At 39.2% G+C, this 20,119-nt stretch overlaps 1 protein-coding gene across 1 annotated transcript in view; it reads right to left on the bottom strand.

The window, feature by feature from the left end:
* LOC132818532 (vitamin D3 hydroxylase-associated protein-like) overlaps positions 1 to 20,119 on the bottom strand; it is a 57,603-nt gene continuing 37,484 nt past the window's right edge. The window contains exons 8-13 of the mRNA XM_060829592.1: positions 19,256 to 19,381; positions 16,868 to 16,965; positions 12,304 to 12,403; positions 5,401 to 5,509; positions 2,603 to 2,748; positions 1 to 165 (exon numbers count right to left, since the gene is read on the bottom strand). Coding sequence (XP_060685575.1) covers positions 1 to 165; positions 2,603 to 2,748; positions 5,401 to 5,509; positions 12,304 to 12,403; positions 16,868 to 16,965; positions 19,256 to 19,381 — 744 coding nt within the window. The remainder of the gene's footprint in view (positions 166 to 2,602; positions 2,749 to 5,400; positions 5,510 to 12,303; positions 12,404 to 16,867; positions 16,966 to 19,255; positions 19,382 to 20,119) is intronic.

Here is a 20,119-nt window from a genome sequence, read left to right as displayed (position 1 = left end):
TCATGCATCAATACTTTGGCGACTCTGACCCAGTGGCTCCAGGGATCCTTTTCTCTCTCTGACCAGTCTTTCAACCTCCTTCATGAAACAAAGACAGAGCTCATCTTGCCAGGGTAAGGCCACACACTGTACAGATAAAGGGAGACCAACACCTCCTGTCACACCCTGAAATACAAGTAAACCAAAAGTATCAGTACTAGAATACTGAGGTAGAAGTTAAAATTCTCCACTCAAATATGCATTTAATTTAAGTTAACCCATGCCACTTCCATGACATCTGTTACAGCAAAGTTAATTAGATATTGACAATATGCTTATCGTCAAAATGTTGCATTTTTTACCTTCTATATGTGACTTAATAAGGTTTCGTACATCTGATCATCAGACTTCAGAGTAGGGGGAGGTCATTCATAGTTTTAATTTCCAACATTCCCCACAACTGTGAGGGTCCCATTAGATTGGAAGACAGCAAATGTAACTCCTTATTCAAGAAAAGAGGGAGACAGAAAGCAGAAGACTACAGGCCAGTGCATATAATGTGGCAAATGTTAGAAACTATTTTTATATTTATAAAGGCACACACTTAAGTTTGAGTTATTCAGGCAGCGTTAACATGGTTTTGTGAAAGGGATGGGTTATGCATGTTATGGATAAAGATGAACTGCTGAATGTATATACAGTACACAGATTTCCAGAATTGCTATATCCAAGGTTATTGTCAAAACTAAATGTTCATAGAGTAGGGAGAAGCTTATTGACATGAATGGAAGATAGGCTGGCAAACAGGAAGCTGAGAAGAGGATAAGTATGTCTTTTGTCTGGTTGCCAAGATGGAATGACAGATGTACCACATGGATCACTGTTTACGATTTGTCTAAATGACTTGGATGAAAGGTAGAAGGTAAGTTTGCTGACTGCACAAAGATAAACAGGAAAGTAAGTTGTGAAGAAGATTAGATTAGATTACTTACAGTGTGGAAACAGGCCTTTCAGCCCAACAAGTCCATACTAACCCTCTGAAGAGCAACATTACTTACAGTGTGGAAACAGGCCCTTCGGCCCAACAAGTCCACACCAACCCTCCGAAAAGCAACCCACTCAGACCCATTCCCCTACATTTATCCCTTCCCCTAACACAATGGGCAATTTAGCATGGCCAATTCACCTAACCTGCACATTTTTTGGACGGTGGGAGGAAACCAGAGCACCCGGAGGAGTGTGACATGGGGAGAATGTGCAAACTCCACACAGACAGTTGCCTGAGACAGGAATTGAACCTGGATCTCTGGCACTGTGAGGCAGCAGTGCTAACCACTGTGCCATCATGCTGCCCACATGAGGACATGAGGACACTGCAAAAAAAAATATAGATACAGTAATTAAGTGGGCATAGAACCTATAAATGAAGAACAACTTGGAAAATTGTGAAGAATCAATTTTGGCAGGAAGAAGTTTTAAAAAGCATATTATCTAAACTGAGATGGTTCACAGAGCTCTGAGATGCAAGTGATTTGTGTGTCCTGGTGGATGAATCGTTAACAGCTAGTATGCAGGTACAGCAAGTAATTAGGAAAGCTAATAGAATTTTTTCATTTATTATGAGGAAGATTGAATACAAAATTAGGGAGATTGTGTTCAGTTATACAGGAGCACCTCTGGTGAGACCACCTCTGAGGTACTCAGTATAGTATCGGTCACCTTATTTAAGGAAGGATGTAAATGCTCAGAGTATTTGGACGTAAATGCATTGGAAGCAATTCTGAGAAGGTTTACCTCACAAATAACTGGAATGAGCAGGCTGGGCAGACTAGCTTTGCATCCTCTGGAGTTTTAAAGACTAAGAGGAAACTTTGTGAAAACAAGAAAAGAGTTCCTGAGGGGTCTTAACAGAGAAGCTGTGGAAAGGATGTTTCCTCTTGTGGAAGTTTGGGTCACTTTTTAAAAAGTGATAGCTATTTTAAAACAGAGAAGAACTGAATATTGTTTGGAATTCTCTTCCTGAGCAGGAATTGGAAGCAGAGTCTTTGAATATTTTTAAGGCAGAGGTAGATGTTTCCTTGTTAAGCAAGAGGTTATGAGGGATGGGTGGGGATGTGTGTTTGAGGTTGTAAGCAGATAGGATATGATAAGCAAGCTCAAGGGCTGAATGGCATATTCCTGCTGCTGGTTCATATGTTCATATAAATGACTGGGCTTCAAACCTAGCCATGCCATGACCACTTTGTTCCACTGTTGGGCAGACCTAGCCTTGGGTCTGTCTCCCACAAGATCATACTTTATCTTTTCACAAAGTCCTCATGATATCATCATGTTGTTGGTGCCCACAAATTTGATTAAATACTAACACTTTCAGATCCTTTGAGACCCATGTACCACACCTTGTGGATCAATACCATTGTAAAATGCCAGATCATAAAAGTTCCTCCCCATTAAACTTTGAGAAATGCAACTGCAGCCTTGGAATTTCTAGGGATGCTGAGATTCTGTGCATTAAAAAGATGGATCACTGTCTATGAGTAACCCTGATATTACATGTCACAAATACAGAAAGAACATAAATTGTACTATACAGCAATGTAACACTGCTCTACTTATTACTGACCTTTTTGAAAACTTTGTCCCAGAAATCATTTATATAGCCTTTATAAATCTGCAGTTCTTCCTCATCCTCTTCTGTTACCTTGGTAACTGGCACAACCCCCGCAGGACAATTTAATAAACTGAAAATAATTGTATAGCTGGATGCAGCTGTTGGGGAAAATATTTTAAAATTTGTAGTTTTAAATTTTTGTCTTTCTTATAACCTCTCTGTATAATAGAGAATACGGTGTTCTATTATATGACTTTGTATAATATCTGAAAGTTATGCTGCTGACTTGTAGTTTTCAAGAAAATTGGACAAGTATTACAGAGCATGTTTCTAAACAAACGTAAGAGTTGATATAGTAAAAACATGAAGGGTAAAATAAAGTAAAATAAAAGACAGGAACAGTAAGGATGTAAGGGGTTAAAGCAGAATTGCTATAGTGTGGAAAATTATTGAGACACTGCATTCTTTCATAATGAGTAATGTCCTAGCACAGGGAATGGAAGACACATAAAATTACATTTTCTCCTTTGATAAACTGACTGGTAATGAAGAAAAGAAGACTCTGAGACTGTGGTTTGTTGAGATCAAGTGCAATGAGGCACACAGAGCTCCCAAAGATAACATGGGAGGATTTGCATATTGTTTCAACTCATAACTCAGAGGCCCTATCGATATTCATAACCAAATCTTCAGTGAGCTCCAGAACACTAGTTAGGGTAACTCTCGGGACAAAGTGCTGAAGTCATGGCTTGTACCTTCTGATCAATTAGTACATTTCATGCCATTTCGCGATAGCTAATTAGACAGTTAATAACTGTTACATGTACTAAAGTTAGTGGTAGGTAAATTGTCCATCCAGAATGGATGTGTAACTGTATTTTATATATAAAAGTCACTACTTTTCTACTTAAATCTTGGATCCAGGGTTGAGTATGTTAATTAACATTGTCCATTTGACCCTTCAAATATTATCCGACTTATTCTGCCATCATTAAATGTAAAGCTCTGTATGAGGGAATAGTCCAACATCAATAATAATGTGTGTTCACATGGCACTCTTAACTTAGTAAAATGTTTCAATGTGCTTCTCAGTAGCTGTCATGCTAAATCATGTAAGGAGATAGTAGGGCATGTGGCCAAAAGCTTGATAAAAGAGATCTGGTTTAAAAAGAGTCTTCAAGGATTAAATGGAGGTAAAGAGATTGTCAAGTTTTAGGAAACCATTCTAAAGCTTAGGGCCTTGGGAATGGTGAAGTGATTAAAATCAGGAATGAACAGAAGGCGAGAATTGGAAGAGAACACAGATTTCAGAGACCTGAAGTAGGTCACAGAATTAAGGAGAGGCAAAGGCAGAGAGAGGTTTGAAATAAAATAAATGAGTGTTTTGAAAGCAAACTTTTGCTGGGAGTCAGTACAGATCAGCATGCACATGGGTTATGGGCGAAGAGAACATAGTTAGAGTTCGGATTTGGAAAGTGGAGTTTCAGATGAGAGGCCAGCCAGCAGGGCATTGGATTTTTCAAGTCTTGAGGTAACTAAGGCATGATGAGAGTTTCAGGAAGAGTTGGACTAAGGCAGTGGCAGGGTCTGGCAGTATTATAGCAGTAGAAATAGATGGAATTAGTGACCATGCAAATACATTGTTGATCTCTGGATTAAATACTAAGGTACTGATCAGTCTGTACAAATGTCAAACAGTTGCCAAGAAGAAGGATGGAGTCACTGGACAACGAATAAAATTTGTGGCAAAGATCGAAAAGAAATTGCTTTCATCTGGATGGGAAAGCATGTGGTTGTGATATAAGAGCAGACAAAACAGTGATCATCAGTGATTTTCAAGCTTTTCTGTCTCTTTGTGAAGATTTTACGAATATTGACAGACTCCTAAAGATGATATTGGTACATTCCTGAGGACTGTCTCTCCTAACTGGCTTTAAAAGTTTGCAGATACCCAAAACTAACTATTTGCATGAAACATCTAACAATTTATTTGAAAGTATTAGTCAATCTGCAAATGAGGAAGATAAAAGTGTTCTATAGAGTGTTCAAGACACTGGGCTTGTGAAGAGTTGCCTGGACAGCGACAAATTATTATGGACTCTTGGAAAACATTCAGTTCCATAGGATCCTAACTCAGCTCCTAGACCGTGACATAAACACATGATATTCTAATTCTGAATTCTTCACACCTTAGTGAAAGGCATAACTGATCTTTCTTTAGTGGCCTGTTATTTTCCGTCAGTTCATGCAGTTGAGGTGGCAAACAAAATGCCAATTCAGAATTATGCTGACATCTTAAATTCACCTATGACATATTTATGGGGATATGGTGGCACAATGATAATGTCATGCTAACTAGTATTCCAGAGGTTCAGGCTACTGCTTTGGAGGATAAGGTTTCATGGTTATAATATTCCGGAATGAATAAGGCTAGTCTCAGTAATGGTGTCCATGACAAATACAATTAATTGTTATAAAAACCCAGTTGGCTCTCTGTTGTCCTTGATGGAAAGGAAATCTGCTGGCCTTACCTGGTCTGGTCTATATGTGACTCCAGACCCCCAGCAATGTGGTTGGGCTATTGATTGGCCTCTGAAATAGTAAATCAATTGATTCAAGGGTAATTAGCATCAGGGAAAAAATACTGGCCTTGCCTGTAATGCCACATTCAATGAAAGATTAAACAAAAATATGACTGTCTATTGCTCAATTGTGTGCTCAATCTGATTTAACTCTCAGTTAATTCAATGGTACATCTGGTACAAACATGGACTTGATTATGAAGTAGAAAATCCCAAATTGTTCCCTACCTGACAGTTTTCCACCACACCCAAGTTTAAAAGCAGGACCTATCGATGGACAGAGTAGGACTTCAATGTTGTGCTTTCTCCATGCATCCAAATACTCATCACGGTAGGTCTACACAAAATACAAGAATGCGACCTCAATAAGGTGCCAGTTGATTCTGAAATTAACTTCTCAAGACATTGGAGGTAACTGTTTGAGAACTGAGCTGCTTGAGTTTGAAATCTTGAACTAGGGACATAGCTACAAAGTATGGGGACACTCATTTAAAGAGGCTGATTCCTTAAGCTGTAAAGTCAGTGTCAATTCTGTATGTTAAAAACCAGAAGTCACTTAACATTAAGTATTATTCAGCAAGGTCGCTATCTTGAGAACAAGGAAATTTCGCTTCCCTCAAAAATAATCTGAGAGATAGAAATATGTTTATTGTTGGCTGATTGAGTCATTGTTACACAAAAGGACCCAGACACCATCATCACATCCTGGGTATATCCTGCTCCACCAAAAAGACAAAGCCAACAGAAGAGGGGTCTGGCACAATGACACAATTAAGAAAGAGTTCCCAACATTGACTCTAGAGTCACTCAAGTTTCATAACATCAGGTCAAATATGGGCAAGGAAACATGCTGCTGATAACCATTATCACTGCCCCTATTGACTGATGAATACATACCTCTCCATGTTTAGGTAGGCTCTCCGATGACAAGGGAACAGAATGTTCTCTGCATGGGGATCTCCATGTCCATTGCCAAGAGTCACTCATAGCTTCAGACTGACCTGACTAAGTCTTAAAGGACATTGCTGCTAGACTGGGTCTATCACAACATTGTTGTAAAGAAATCAACAATATTTCAAACAGATCTAGCAACTCAATCCATGAACAAAGGGCCATTGGCAACTACAATCTGCAATCTCATGCTCAACATATCCCCATTCTACCATTACCATCAATCCAGGAGATCAACCCTAGTTCAATAAAGAGTGTAGAAGAGAGACCTAGCGCAGCACCAGAGATACCAAAACAGATGTTTTCCAAGTTAAGTACAACACAGGAAAACTGAAGCAATCCATGTCCATATGTAGCAAGATTTGGATAATATGCAGGCACAGACTGACAAGTGGCAAGTAACACTCGTGTCACAAAAGTGCCAGACAATGACCATCTCCAATAAGAGAAACCTAACCATCGACGTTTGCCATTCAGTGACAGTATCATTGTTGAATCCTCTGCTATCAACATCCTAGGAGTTTACACTTGACCAAATAAACTGAACTAGACTGGCTATATAAATATTCTGGCAAAAAGTAGATCAGAGGTGAGGAATTTCTTTGCAGTGAGTAACCTCCTGACTCCTCAGAGATGCCAACCACACATAAGCCACAAGTAAGGATTGTGATGAAATGGTTTCCACTTGGTTAGATGAAATGCAGCACTCAAGAAGTTCACCAATATCCCAAGACAATGTAGACCACTTCACTGGCAGCTCATGTGATATCTATAATATTCAACTCCTCCACCACGAATGTACAATGGCAGTAGAGTGTACCATCTGCAAGCTGCACTGGAACAACTCACCAAAGTTCCTTAGACTGCACCTATGAAACCCATAACCTCTAATATCTAAAACGTCAAGGGCAGCAGATACACCGGAACACCAACACAGGCATGTTCCTATTCAAGCCAAAACACCATCCTAACTTGGACCTACATACTATTCCTTCATTGTAACTGAGTCGACGATCCCGAAATGGCCTTCATAATAACTCTGTGTGTATCCCTACACCATATGGACCAAATAATTCAAGAATGCAGCTCACCATCACTTCATCAAGAACAATTAGAAATGGGCAATAAGTGGTGACCACACCAGCAACACACACATCCCACAAATGAATTTTAATGCAAGTTTTATTTTAATGCAAGTTGCTTAAAGTAAATTTTAAAAATTAATATTGTTATTAAAAAATCATGTCATTGCTTGCTTAAGAAACAATAAGCCTCACAGCAATATCTTATCTTACCATTGCAGCATAGTGGAGCTTCCATAGGTCCTTAACCGATCTGTGAAAATATACAAATAAGAAGACTCAAGGTGAGATAGAAACATTTTCTTCTGAATCAAAATACAATGTGCTGATTTTAAGCCTCCTCCTATGGCAGTTCTTTTGAAAAAGCACAGCAGGTCAGTCAGCATCCAAGGAGCAGGAAAACCGACATTTCGGGTCTAAGCCCTTCGTCAGGAATGAATTCTTTTGGAGGTGGATAGGTTAAGATGCTGAGATGAAGAAAAAAGATAAGTGGGGCTATTACCTGGCTGTATTATTGACGTGTTCCCAAACCCTACCACCTAAATTTAACTTAATTCAGGTACATAAGACTTTAGAGATCAGGAATCTTATTAAATTGTAAATGTCACCATATGATGCCATCATGTATACATGGACTGACTAAGAGCTGCATGATCTCAGACTTACCTATAGAAGCCAGTAACTTCATGGCCATTAGAAGACCCAGTCAAGCTTATGTGTTGCTTCTCTTGCACTTACAGGAATATATTGGACATGCTCAGTCTCTGTGACCCCCAAAAGGGTGACATTTTTTGCTGATCCTTTTGGTAGTCTGTGATAGTGGCAAGTCTTCTCACCTCCTCATCTACACCAGCCTCAATTTTCCACTCCTAACTGCAGATGTTTGCATCACTTCCATGTGGTTCAGGCAGGAGTGAGTGTCAAAGAGTACAGTTCAGAGGTCCAACTCTCCCTGACCATCTGCCAAATATTCTGAATGGAGCCATTTTGCAAATTAATCCTTTCACTCCCTCCATCAATTATGCTAGGCCAGAAGACTCACAGATGATGAACTTTTAAAAACCAAATTGCTCTATTTAGATCAAAAGAAATGTCCACAGCATCTTCAATTTTCAAAGCGTTGTCTTGAGAAATTTTCATTAAATTTATTTTTCTTTGTTATAAATATTAATGTTATTAGTTATGATGCCTCAGTACAAAGAAAGTATAGGTGTCCAAGATCTAAAGAAATAATACCGACAGCCATTTATTCTTCGAAAGTCATTAATTGTTGACCCTGCCTTCTCTATTCACGGAAGTTGACTGATCTACTGACAGTAAAAAATGAGGTCTGCAGCAAACATGTGCTAATTTTAGTTTGGATTGCTAGAGGAAAGCAATTGCTATGACTATGGTTTATGCAGCTGAAGACATGAACACCAATGGTAGGGAGTAGGAAGAGGTTTGATGCAAAAGTGATCAAAATTGGAGGAGTGCAGAATTTTCTAGTGTGTTGTCAGGTTGCTACGGGGAGACCTACGCAAGACAGCAAGTGGTTAAATTCAAAACACAGTGCCTTCAAATAATGCTTTATGTCTCCAATCTGTGGTACCATACTTTACAAATGTGCAAACAGTAGTAGACCATTCATCTCCTCAAACTTGCTCCACTATTCAATAAGATGATGGCTGATCTGTTTGTAACCTCAAATTTGCAATTCCACCTACCCCTGATAACCCTTTTGTCCCATGCTTAGCAAGAACCTCTCCACCTCTGCCATACTTCCTATCGGAAAGATGTTGTGAAACTTGAAAGAGTTCAGAAAAGATTTCCAAGGATGTTGCCAGGGTTGGAGGATTTGAGCCATAGGGAGAGGCTGAACAGGCTGGGGCTGTTTTCCCTGGAGCGTCGGAGGCTGAGGGGTGACCTTAGAGAGGTTTACAAAATTATGAGGGCCATGGATAGGATAAATAGACAAAGTCTTTTCCCTGGGGCCAGGGAGTCCAGAACTAGAGGGCATAGGTTTAGGGTGAGAGAGGAAAGATATAAAAGAGACCTAAGGAACAACTTTTTCACACAGAGGGTGGTACGTGTATGGAATGAGCGCCAGAGGAAGTGGTGGAGGCTGCTACAATTGCAACATTTAAAAGGTATATGGATGGGTATATGAATAGGAAGGGTTTGGAGGGATATGGGCCGGGTGTTGGCAGGTGGGACTAGATTGGGTTGGGATATCTGGTCGGCATGGATGGGTTGGACCGAATGGTCTGCTTCTATGCTGTACATCTCTATGACTATGACTGCTTCCACAATCTTTTCAGGAAGAGAACACCAAAGCCACACAGCCCTTGAAGAGAAAAAAAGTCATGTCATTCAGTTTTAAATGAGTGTCCCCTGATTTTTACAATTGTGATCTCTAATACTATATTCTTGCATAAGGGGAAACATTTTCTCCTCACCCCTCAAGATTTCAAACGTGTCAATCAGGTCTCATCTTAGTTTTCTAATCTCTAGCAGATATTAGACTCGCTTGTCCAACCTTTGCTCTTACCAAAATGCACTTATTCTAGGTATTAGTCCAGTAACCCTTCTCTGAACCACTTCCAATGCATTTACATCTTTCCTTAAATTAAGTGACCAATACTATGCTGAGTACTTCAAATATGGTTTTGCCAGCGCCCTATATAACTAAAATGTAACCCCATGATTTCGTAATCATTTTCCCTCATAATAAATTATTACATTTTCTTAGCTTTCCTAACTATTTGCTGTCCCTGTATACTGACCTTTTATAATTTATGCAGAGACATCCATATCCATCTGCATTTTAGAGTTCTGTAACTTTTCACCACTTAGATAATATGCTTATTTTATTCTTCCTGCTAAAATAGACATTTTCACATTTTTCCACATTATATCCCATTTGTCAAATCTTTTCCCAGTAACTTAATCAAAATTCTGTTTTGGTTATTAAACGTTTTCTAAGTTTACTTGTACAGTTTGTTCTTCAGAGAATGTTATCTTCTCAAACTTATTCTGCAATATGATTTATGAATGATCAGCTTTAGCCACGAAAGAGATAACCAACATTTTTATTAAAATATATAAAAATACTTTTCATTCCTTTTTATAATTCATTACTCACCCTATTCTAGTCATTGCTTTGAAACTAGCAGCAATTCTCGGACTCTAGGAAAAAAGAATTATGAAAGGACACAATCATGACTGTCATCAGCATTACAAGAAAGATATTGATATGCTCACTGTCATTCTTAATCAGTCGAAGTTAGTACCCACTAGGTAAGTTCAGTCTAACAATACAGTTTGCACTGTGAGCGGGGTCTGAGCAAAATGTTCAAGAAGAAGAGTACAGTGGCAAGGGAAACAGTCTGTGTTCCAGACTAGTTGTTTCTTGATGGGTTCAGTGTGCTCATGAACCAATCATTTGAATTAAAACTCTTGCAACTTTGGGAAAGGGATTTGGAGCAGAATCCCATGGGTGACTCTGTGCCAAGAAGGACTCTCTGGAGGAAGTAGGTTTCCCAAGTAAAGCAAGGGTGATGTCCAAAGGGTGGATTCTATTGATCAGCCTCTGAATAGTGTCTTGGGAGGTGTGAGAATTAAAGGAGACAAATTGTACATGGTCTGCTGTGCTGATCACAGCATAATAGTAGAAGTTTGTACTGTCAGAGACTGCTCGAGTAAGTCACCATCTAGAACAGCAAACATGCAAAACTTGGAATATGAATCCAATATAAGTGTGCTCTTTACTAGCTTCAGCTGACTAAGTGAACTATCTACAATGAACCCTTTCATGCTGCATGTGGTCTCTGATGTTGAGTGAATTCATGTAGTCATTCCATTCATCCAGTGAATTACTTGTGCAAAACTACAGGGCACAAACATGACCTTTTAGATATTGAAAGTTATCTCAGCACAACAGCCACTGATCCTGAGAGATGGATATCTGAGAATGGACAGCCATGGGCAGGTCTTGACTGGAGACAGCCAGGCTAATCTGGCCAATAATTGAATAAAAGGTAATTATTTAGGAAACAAAACAACCAAAGTAATGTCATGATAGTGTACTATATCTGCTGGCTCTGGAATGTAAATCATTGGATGTAAAACTATTTAGACAGCTCGGTCTCACTACGAGTAAAGGAAGAAAATGTTCATAAGTTGTCGGAGAGAGAGAGAGCAAGACCAGCTTTTGTAATTAATTTTGTCTTTTCCATCTGGATGTGAATTCTTCAAGTGTCCACAACCTCTGCACTAACATATAGCTGTTGAACAATATGCATGGGCTTTCATCAAGTGTTGATCATCTGCTTTAAAAATATCAAAGGGTAGTGTGTAGTGTTGGGCCTAAAAATGATAATTTCAAACCAGACCATTAATGGTTAATTGTTAAGGATTAATTGGACATGACAATGAGCAATTGAAATAAAGTGGAAAAGTACATGAACAACAGGCCTAATGCAAAAACAGCCTTTAATCAAATGACATTGAATTTTCTGTGACAATTGACATCAACAACTATCATTCTGTGCCATCACGTGGCTTACTTCTTAGCCTTTTCTGAAGTTTGGAAAAGTACCACAGTTATTACAAAATGGAAATTCAGCACATAATCTTAGATTAAGAATAGTATTAATATCAGGGACTTTGTCCCACTCATTGGACTTTATACAATCAGTCTGGGGTTCATGAGACTGTTGCTGTGGAACCTGGGAGAGTCCTGTGTGCCACTGTCACCAAAGGGATAGAAGGCAATGTGAGACTCACTTGTTTACATATGTATGTATATTTATGTAGTTTATGCTAATAGATTTATTCATTAGTTTGCATATATGTCTTATATATGTCAAGAGGATTAAGCTTATAATTTGCTTCATACTGAAGTGTATGTATCTCCTTACTTTTATTTCCTTTAAAAAAACCATTACCTGTAGATACTTTCAGTAACAGTGCTCCTTTACATCTTCTAATTTTAACAATGGTCTTGTTTGAGACCAACCAAACATCCCAATGCAGTGATTGTCAAGACATACATTTCTAATGCCTTATTTGTTTTCCCCTCAGCCAAATCCATTTGTTAGCAAATATTTGTACTTACAAAAGGCTTCAGAATGTAATACAAGAACTTTTTCATTGCTTCAGGCAAAGAACATATGGATATCTGATACTTCATATTGGGATCTATGACATCTCCTTTACTAGAAAATTCAAGCAAGTTTAAGTGGAATTAATTGCGTTCATTTTACATATTCTTTGTAAAAATAAAATCTATCACTGCTAAGAAAATTTGTATTTATTAAAACATGAAACCTCAACTTTAGAAAGAAACTGACGAATTACAACAATCCTAAAGATGGATCTATGAATGAGGGATTACTGCTTTATGATGACTGCATAATTGTTCTGTTTTAATTAGATGATATGTCTGCATATTTATTATGTTTTAGGAGTCAATCATTAAATTGGTGACCTATTTTTCTGTTATCCCTGTAAACCATTAGATATAGGAGCAGAAATTAGGCCACTCAGCCCATTGAGTCGGCTCTGTCATTCAATCATGGCTGATAAGTTTCTCAACTCCATTCTCCCACTTTCTCCCCATAACCCTTGATCCACTTGACAATCACAAACCTATCTATCTCTGTCTTAACTATATTCAATGACCTGGCCTCCACAGCATTCTGTGGCAGTAAATGCCATAGATTCACCACTCTCTGGCTGAAGAAGTTTCTCCTTCTCTCCATTCCAAAAGATCTTCCCTTTACTCCAATGCTGTGTGCTCAGGTCCTAGTCTCTCTATTCAAGTACAAGTGAAATTTTAACAACTGACTGAGTCTTCACTGAACTCCCAAGAGCAGTTGAGAGTGACTCTCCTGACATCAAGGGCGCATTTGACAGAATGCGGCATCAAAAGGCATTCTCTAATATGTGTGACAAACAAATACGCCAATTATAGTGGGTTTAGGCATGAGCGTACTATAACTTACACTTACACATGCAGTATTCAATTAGCTGTAATGAAGGAAAATCCAAAGTGTACAAAATAATTTATTTTTGCTTTGACTAATTTAGATATTTCTGAAGGAAGAAGTGAATATAGATTAGATTCCCTACAGTGTGGAAACAGGCCCTTCGGCCTAACATGTCCACACCGACCCTCTGAAGAGTAACTCACCCAGACCCATTTTCCTCTGACAATATGCGCAATTTAGAATGACCAATTCACCTGACCGGTTCATCTTTGGACTGTGGAGGAACCAGAGCACCCAGAGGAAACCCACGCAGACACTGGGAGAATGTACAAACTCCACACAGACAGCCACCCAAAGCTGGAATCTAACGAGGGTCCTTGGTGCTATGAGGCAGCAGTACTAACCACTGAGCCACCATGCCACCCCATTGGGCAAGATTTATTCTGATGAAACGTATTTGAACTCAAAACGTTAGCTGTTTGTCTTTTAACAGATGCTGTCAGACCTGCTGTATTTTTCCAGCAATCTCTGATTTTGTTTCAGATTTCCAGCATCCACAGTTCTTTGTGTTTATTTAAGATTTATTCCCTGGTGGCCTGGAGTCACAATATCCATTTCTAAAAAAGCTGATTTACTTTTCCATACGTCACATTTTACGGAATTTCATAGCTTGTTGTAGTTTTGCTTTAAAGATAATGCATTCTCAAAACATTACAGTTCTTTTTGATATTAAGAATATTACTTCATATGCTAATTATCTCAAGTTTTGTTTCATCGAAAGGCATACACTGTGAACTTTAGATAATGCAATTTTTTTGAATTCTGTATCAATATAAGTAAGAGCATGATTCCTGCACAAAAACTGAAGGATATTCTGAAACATCAAGGTACTGATTTTAACATTTATTTAGTATTACATGAGTGTAATCTGCATTGGGGTTATACTATCCTTTATAGAACAATCACAGAAATATTTGGAACACTTCAAGTCCATTCTTTACACTGTCATTCATAAATGTAATTGATGAAGATGAGAAATATGATACAGACAGTAGCCATCTTTCTCCTCTTCTGGATGAGAAAAGTTCAGGAGCATGCCATACGTGCCCTTAACAAAGCCAACAACTTATAACACCTTCCGATAAGGAAACATCGCAGGAGCATTAAATAAAATATCACAGGAGATCTTATTAGGGCAGGTGACCAAAATCTTGGACAAAAAGGTAGTTACTAAGAGAACTTGAGGAGTGTCAGGTCATAAGATATATAGGAGCAGAATTAGGCCATTCAGCCCATTGAGTCAGCTCTGCCATTCAATCATGGCTGATATGTTTCTCAACCCCTTTCTCTCCATAACTCTTGATACCTTTATTAATCAAAAATCAGCCATGATCCTTTTGAATGGTGGAGCAAGCATAAGGGGCTTACTTGTATACTCCTTTTCTATTTTGTGTGGTGTTTTGGTGTTTTGAATGTGATGGAATGTTTTCCTCATCTTTTGTTCACAGGGTTATTTGAGCTCTGATTATTCAGTAAATAGAAACTTTTCCTGTTATTAAGATATCTGTTTAAAAGAATGCGCGGGGATCTCCGAGGAAATGTATAAAACTCTAACAGGATGAGATAGGAAAGAGGTTCTGAGTGACATGGAGTCCAGAATCAGGGGTCACAATCTAAGAATAAGAGTTAGGCATTTATGATAGAGATAAGAAGACATTTCTTCACCCAGAGAGAGGTAAGCCTCAAAGTGGCTGAGGCAAAAACATTTAATGTTTCCAAGAAGAAAATAGATATATTTCTTAGGGCTAAAGGGATAAAAAAAAGTGGGAACAGTTTACCGCGTTACATGATCAGCCTTGATCATATTGAATGGTGCGTCAAGCTCAAAAGGCCAATTGGCTTACTCCTGCTTCCATATTCTATATTTGGTGCATTAACTGTAAAACAACACTGACTGTCTCTGCACAGAACCTGACTAAAAGATTTCTATGATTTCTCTTCCATTTTAACCACGTCTGCCCTCTACATTTGATTTTAGTATCCCTTGTGTCCCAAATTTGAATGAAAGACAGTCCGAGACTTTTGTGCCTCAACCATTGTGTAACATCCAAAGAACAGATATACCCACCCCTGTATTTCATTTAAAATTCCTTTCCTTGCCTATTTATCTGAATTCATCTCGTGTATCTTTTTATCAGTTCATTTGTGGGATGTGGACATCTGCAAATGTGTTGCTGGTCAAAGCACAGCAGGTTAGGCAGCATCTCAGGAATAGAGAATTCGACGTTTCGAGCATAAGCCCTTCATCAGGAAGGGCTTATGCTCGAAACGTCGAATTCTCTATTCCTGAGATGCTGCCTAACCTGCTGTGCTTTGACCAGTAACACATTTGCAGCTGTGATCTCCAGCATCTGCAGACCTCATTTTTTACTCGGGATGTGGACATCACTGGCTGGGCCAGCATTTATTGCCCATTCCTAGGTGCTCTTGAGAAGGTGGTGGTGAGCTACCTTCTTGAATTACTGCAGTCCACCTGCTTTTTCTGCAAAGTCCGTGGAGCCAAAAACCTGCAATGGGTCTGCTTTAACCATCAAGAAGAATCCATCTTTCTCCTTAGTATCCTCCAATGTCTTTAGGTTTTTAGACTATACAAATAGGCATGGAGAAAGTGAGGACAGCAAATGCCGGAGAGTCAGTGTCAAAAAGGATGGCGCTGGAAAAGCACAGCAGGTCAGGCACCCATTCAGAGAGCAGGAGAGTCCATTTTTCGGGCATAAGCCAGATGAAGGGCTTATGTCCACAATGTCAATTGTCCTGCTCCCTGGATTCTGCCTGACCTACAGTGCTTTTCCAGTACCACCTTTTTCAACTATGTAAGGATCTATGTCATAGAGACACCAAATAGCAATGAATTGGACCCCAAATCTCTAAGGTTCCAAAGATGTCTGCTCTTACAGTACCTTAAATATAGCTGTGTGCAGGAAAACTTGTTAATAGTCTCTCCCTGACTGTAAACTTGATCTTGCTAAATAGTAGCTGCAGTGACCAGACCCATAGGCAAGCAGCAAAGAGCACTTACAGTGAAATTCAGTGGCTGGACAACAGTCCAGCAATCTGATCACAGATATGGGGAAGAAAATCTGCAGAGAAGCCAAATAGTAACCGAGAGAAGGAGCTGAGAGACTCAGAGACTCACTTAGTTTGGCATCACAGAGAGGAAAAGCCCATTCGGCACTGATAAAGCATAGAAAAACATTACAGTAGGGAATGTTTAAAACTGCAAGAAATTCACATGGTCACAGATTTAAAGTGGTTCAGATCTTTATGGATTAGAGGCCTTTACAGGAAAGGGGAAGAATAGGGCATTCAGAAAGTTAATCAGGAGAAAGTCAGCAAAGAAGAAGGGCCTAATCAATTTGTTTAGGAGATTATTTATGATACTGTCATTTGGATTGGATGGGATAAATTAATTATGAGTGAATGATGGAGTTAAAAATTAAAATCCATATATAAAATGAAATACAAATCACAGTCAAAGTGTTTTATCTGTATACTTTGAGGACTGAAAAGACCATATTCGTTATAAATCTTTTCTGACTCCATTTTAGGAAGTTTTACCATCAAAGTACAATAAAAGCGGATAATGATTTCATGTCAGGTGGCAAATTAAAATCCTTTGAGCTTACGTACAGGCTTTCCATAAGCGTAACACACTTGTCTGCAAGAAGTCCCGGAAAAACTAGTTCATTCATAGCATTGTACACTTTTGGTGGTGTGAATGATACCAACTAGAAATAGAGAGAAACAAAGAGTTAATCATTTGGCACATTGAACGAAGGGTCCTGTCTGACAAGGAAGTAGACATAAACAGTCTTCTTATCCAATAATTAATCTAACTTTACCTGATTCTGACATTTTTAATATAGATATGAAAGTACATCGGGAAATCCATGCTCAGCAAGAGGAACTTGAAGGGCAGTAGAATGGATACACTTAAGGGAAAACTGGATAAATACAGAAGGGAGAGAGGAGTAGAAGAATATACTGTTAGGTGTCAAATGAAGAGAGGTGAAAGGAGACTCGGTTGCAGCATGTACTTTGGCACAGATCAGTTGGGACAATGGACTGTTTCTGTGCAGGAATTCTTGGTAAGATGAATTAGATTGCACCTCTCTCTTAAAATTATTGCAGGCATTTTTCAAACTTTTCTATAGTGATCACTAAAAGTTATTGACACAGTTGCTGGTGTTTGCTGTAACTATTGGCAAAGATCCACAAGGATTCTTACCAATTTTTATAGATGCATTATAGGAAGCATGCGATGCAGATGCATCACAGTTTATAATTGCAACAAGACCACAAGAAATTCCTAAGCATTGTGAATGCAGCTCAGTCCACCATGAAAACAAGCTCTCCTTCTATTGACTCTAACTACACTTCCCTCTGACTCAGAAAAGCAGACAATATAATCAAAGGCCCCTCCTTCCCCAATTATACTCTCTTCCACCTTCTTCCATCAGGCAGAAGATCCAAAAGTTTGAAAATTTGTACCAACAGATAAAAGAACAGCTTCTTCCCAGCTGTTATCAGACTTATAAATGGACCTCTCATATATTGGAGTTGATCGTTCTCCGCAACTTCTCTGTAACACTATATTTTGCATTCTGTTCTATTACCCTAATGCATTTATGTGAGGTATGATTTGTCTAGTTAGCATGTAATACAATATTTTTCAATATAGCTTGGCACATGGAACAATAATAAATCAAACGAAAAGAGCAGGTCAGAAGCTATGAATCTTGTAGTGAATAGCTCACCTCCTGACTTCTTGATACCTGTCCATCCTCTGCAAAGCACAAGTCAGGAGTGTGATGGAATACTCCCCACTTGCTTGAATGAGGGCAGCTCCAACAACACTTAAGAATCTTGACTCTTTCCAGGACAAAACAACTCACTTGACTGGCATCCCATTCACAAATATTCATTCCTTCCACCACTGACACTCAGTAGTAGCAGCAGCAGTATTTACTATCTCCAAGATGCAATACAGAAATTCACCATGGCTCCTCAGGCAGCACCTTCCAAGCCCAGCACCATTTCCATCTAGAAGGACAAGGACAGCAGAAACATGGGAACATCATTGCCTGCAACCTCTATTCCAAGCCATCATTCTGACTTGGAAATATAATGGTGTTCCCTAAGTGTCACTGGGTCAAAATCCTGGAACACCCTCCCTAACAGTTTTGAGGGTCTACCAACATAAATGCACTGCAGCTGTTCAAAAAGGCAGCTTACCACCACTTTCTCAAGGGCATCTTGGAATGCATAATAAATGATTAAACAAATACACTTCTTTCCAATCTTCTACGCCTTCACCATTCCCTGCACCCATGTAATGTCCACAGAGAAAATATTAGCTTAGTAAGGAAAAATGTACTTAGGAGAACTCTTCTCTGACCCAGTTCAGGAAATCAAAACCAATCCTGAAGATCAAATGAACCAAATAACTGAACCAGTCAGGAACCAGTCCAATTCCTTTTTGATTATGTGCAGAAACCTGGTGTGAGAGAGAGTGGGGGGTCAGTTCTCTCAAGAAAACTAGTCTACTAGAATTTTTCAATGGAATAATTTGAATATTGGGCGTACCCAAATGAATATTACCTACGTGGATTTTCAGAAAGAATCTGATGACCTGATATATGCTTACCATTTAAAACAGAATACCGTGAAATCTGAGGGACTGTTATCAGTGATGGTGGGTCTACCTGGAGACCTGCAGCCAATGGAGCCCCACAGTTCCTTTCCCGTCTGGCATTTTCAAATGTCTGTATGATGCCTCACATGCCATTCAAAACTAGGAACTCACTAAATGGGCAATCCTGAAAATTATTTATTTTCATGCCTTCCCAAATTGTGTTTCCAGTGTCTGTGTTGGGTGTTTGAATAAGGGGGCAGGGAAGTAAGATTAATTAAAAACAAATCATTGCTTAGTCCATTCAATCTTTCTTGACCATCCCTCCTCACCCTCCCTCTACCTCCAGGAATTTCTCCATTCTCTTTGAGGATTAGTAAGCACACCGTGTGTCCAGCTTCTTCCAGTAGTTCCTTGGTTTCCCGGACGGCTCGCTTCATGCTCGGGGTCGGGATCCAATACTCATCATTTTCAAAATAACCTATCCTCAATCGTTTCGTGTTGGTGTACACCTGAAAAAAAAGTTTTAAATTCAAAAAATGTAAAATAACATTTTCTTTTGTAAAACAGGTCCTCAATATCGAAACTTGTCAAGAGTGTGGTGCTGAAAAAGCGCAGTCAGTCAGACAGCACCCGAGGAGCAGGAACAGGAGCAGGATTCCTGATGAAGTGCTCATGTCCTCGGATGCTGCCTGACCGACTGTGTTTTTCCAGCACCACACCCTGGACTCTGATCTCCAACAGCTGCAGTCCCCACTCTCTCCTCCTCAATACTGAAACAGTCAACATTTTCACAACTGGCAAGTAACATACAGAGGGATGTGGAGCACTGTGACAAGTTACCCATGGAACAATGCATGGAGCATGGAACTCTGACATTGCACCTCATCATAATGAAAGTGCTACCAGTCATGTTGCAAAGGACTTTGCAAATTTCTGCCTGAGTACTGAATCCTTCTTCAGCTAGCTTCACGTCAATAATGAAAGGAATCTTTCCATACAAGATAGCCGTACACTATACTTACAGTTGAAGTTGAGAGGGGATCAGTTCAGTGTCTCTATGCAGCCTCTTAGGATTTACATTTTGCTTTATGCTTTCTAGCCCACACCAGCCACAAATCATTGCTTAGTCCATCCAATCTTTCTTGACCATCCCTCCTCACACTCCCTCTATCTCCAGGAATTTCTCCATTCTCTTTGAGGATTAGTAAGCACTTTCAAGATTTCCTTGGATTCTTTCAGCCACACAG

Source organism: Hemiscyllium ocellatum, chromosome 9 (genome assembly GCF_020745735.1).
Source record: "Hemiscyllium ocellatum isolate sHemOce1 chromosome 9, sHemOce1.pat.X.cur, whole genome shotgun sequence".
Lineage (NCBI taxonomy): Eukaryota > Metazoa > Chordata > Chondrichthyes > Orectolobiformes > Hemiscylliidae > Hemiscyllium > Hemiscyllium ocellatum.
Note: the sequence above shows the minus strand (reverse complement) of the source record. Positions and strands in the feature narration are given on the sequence as shown.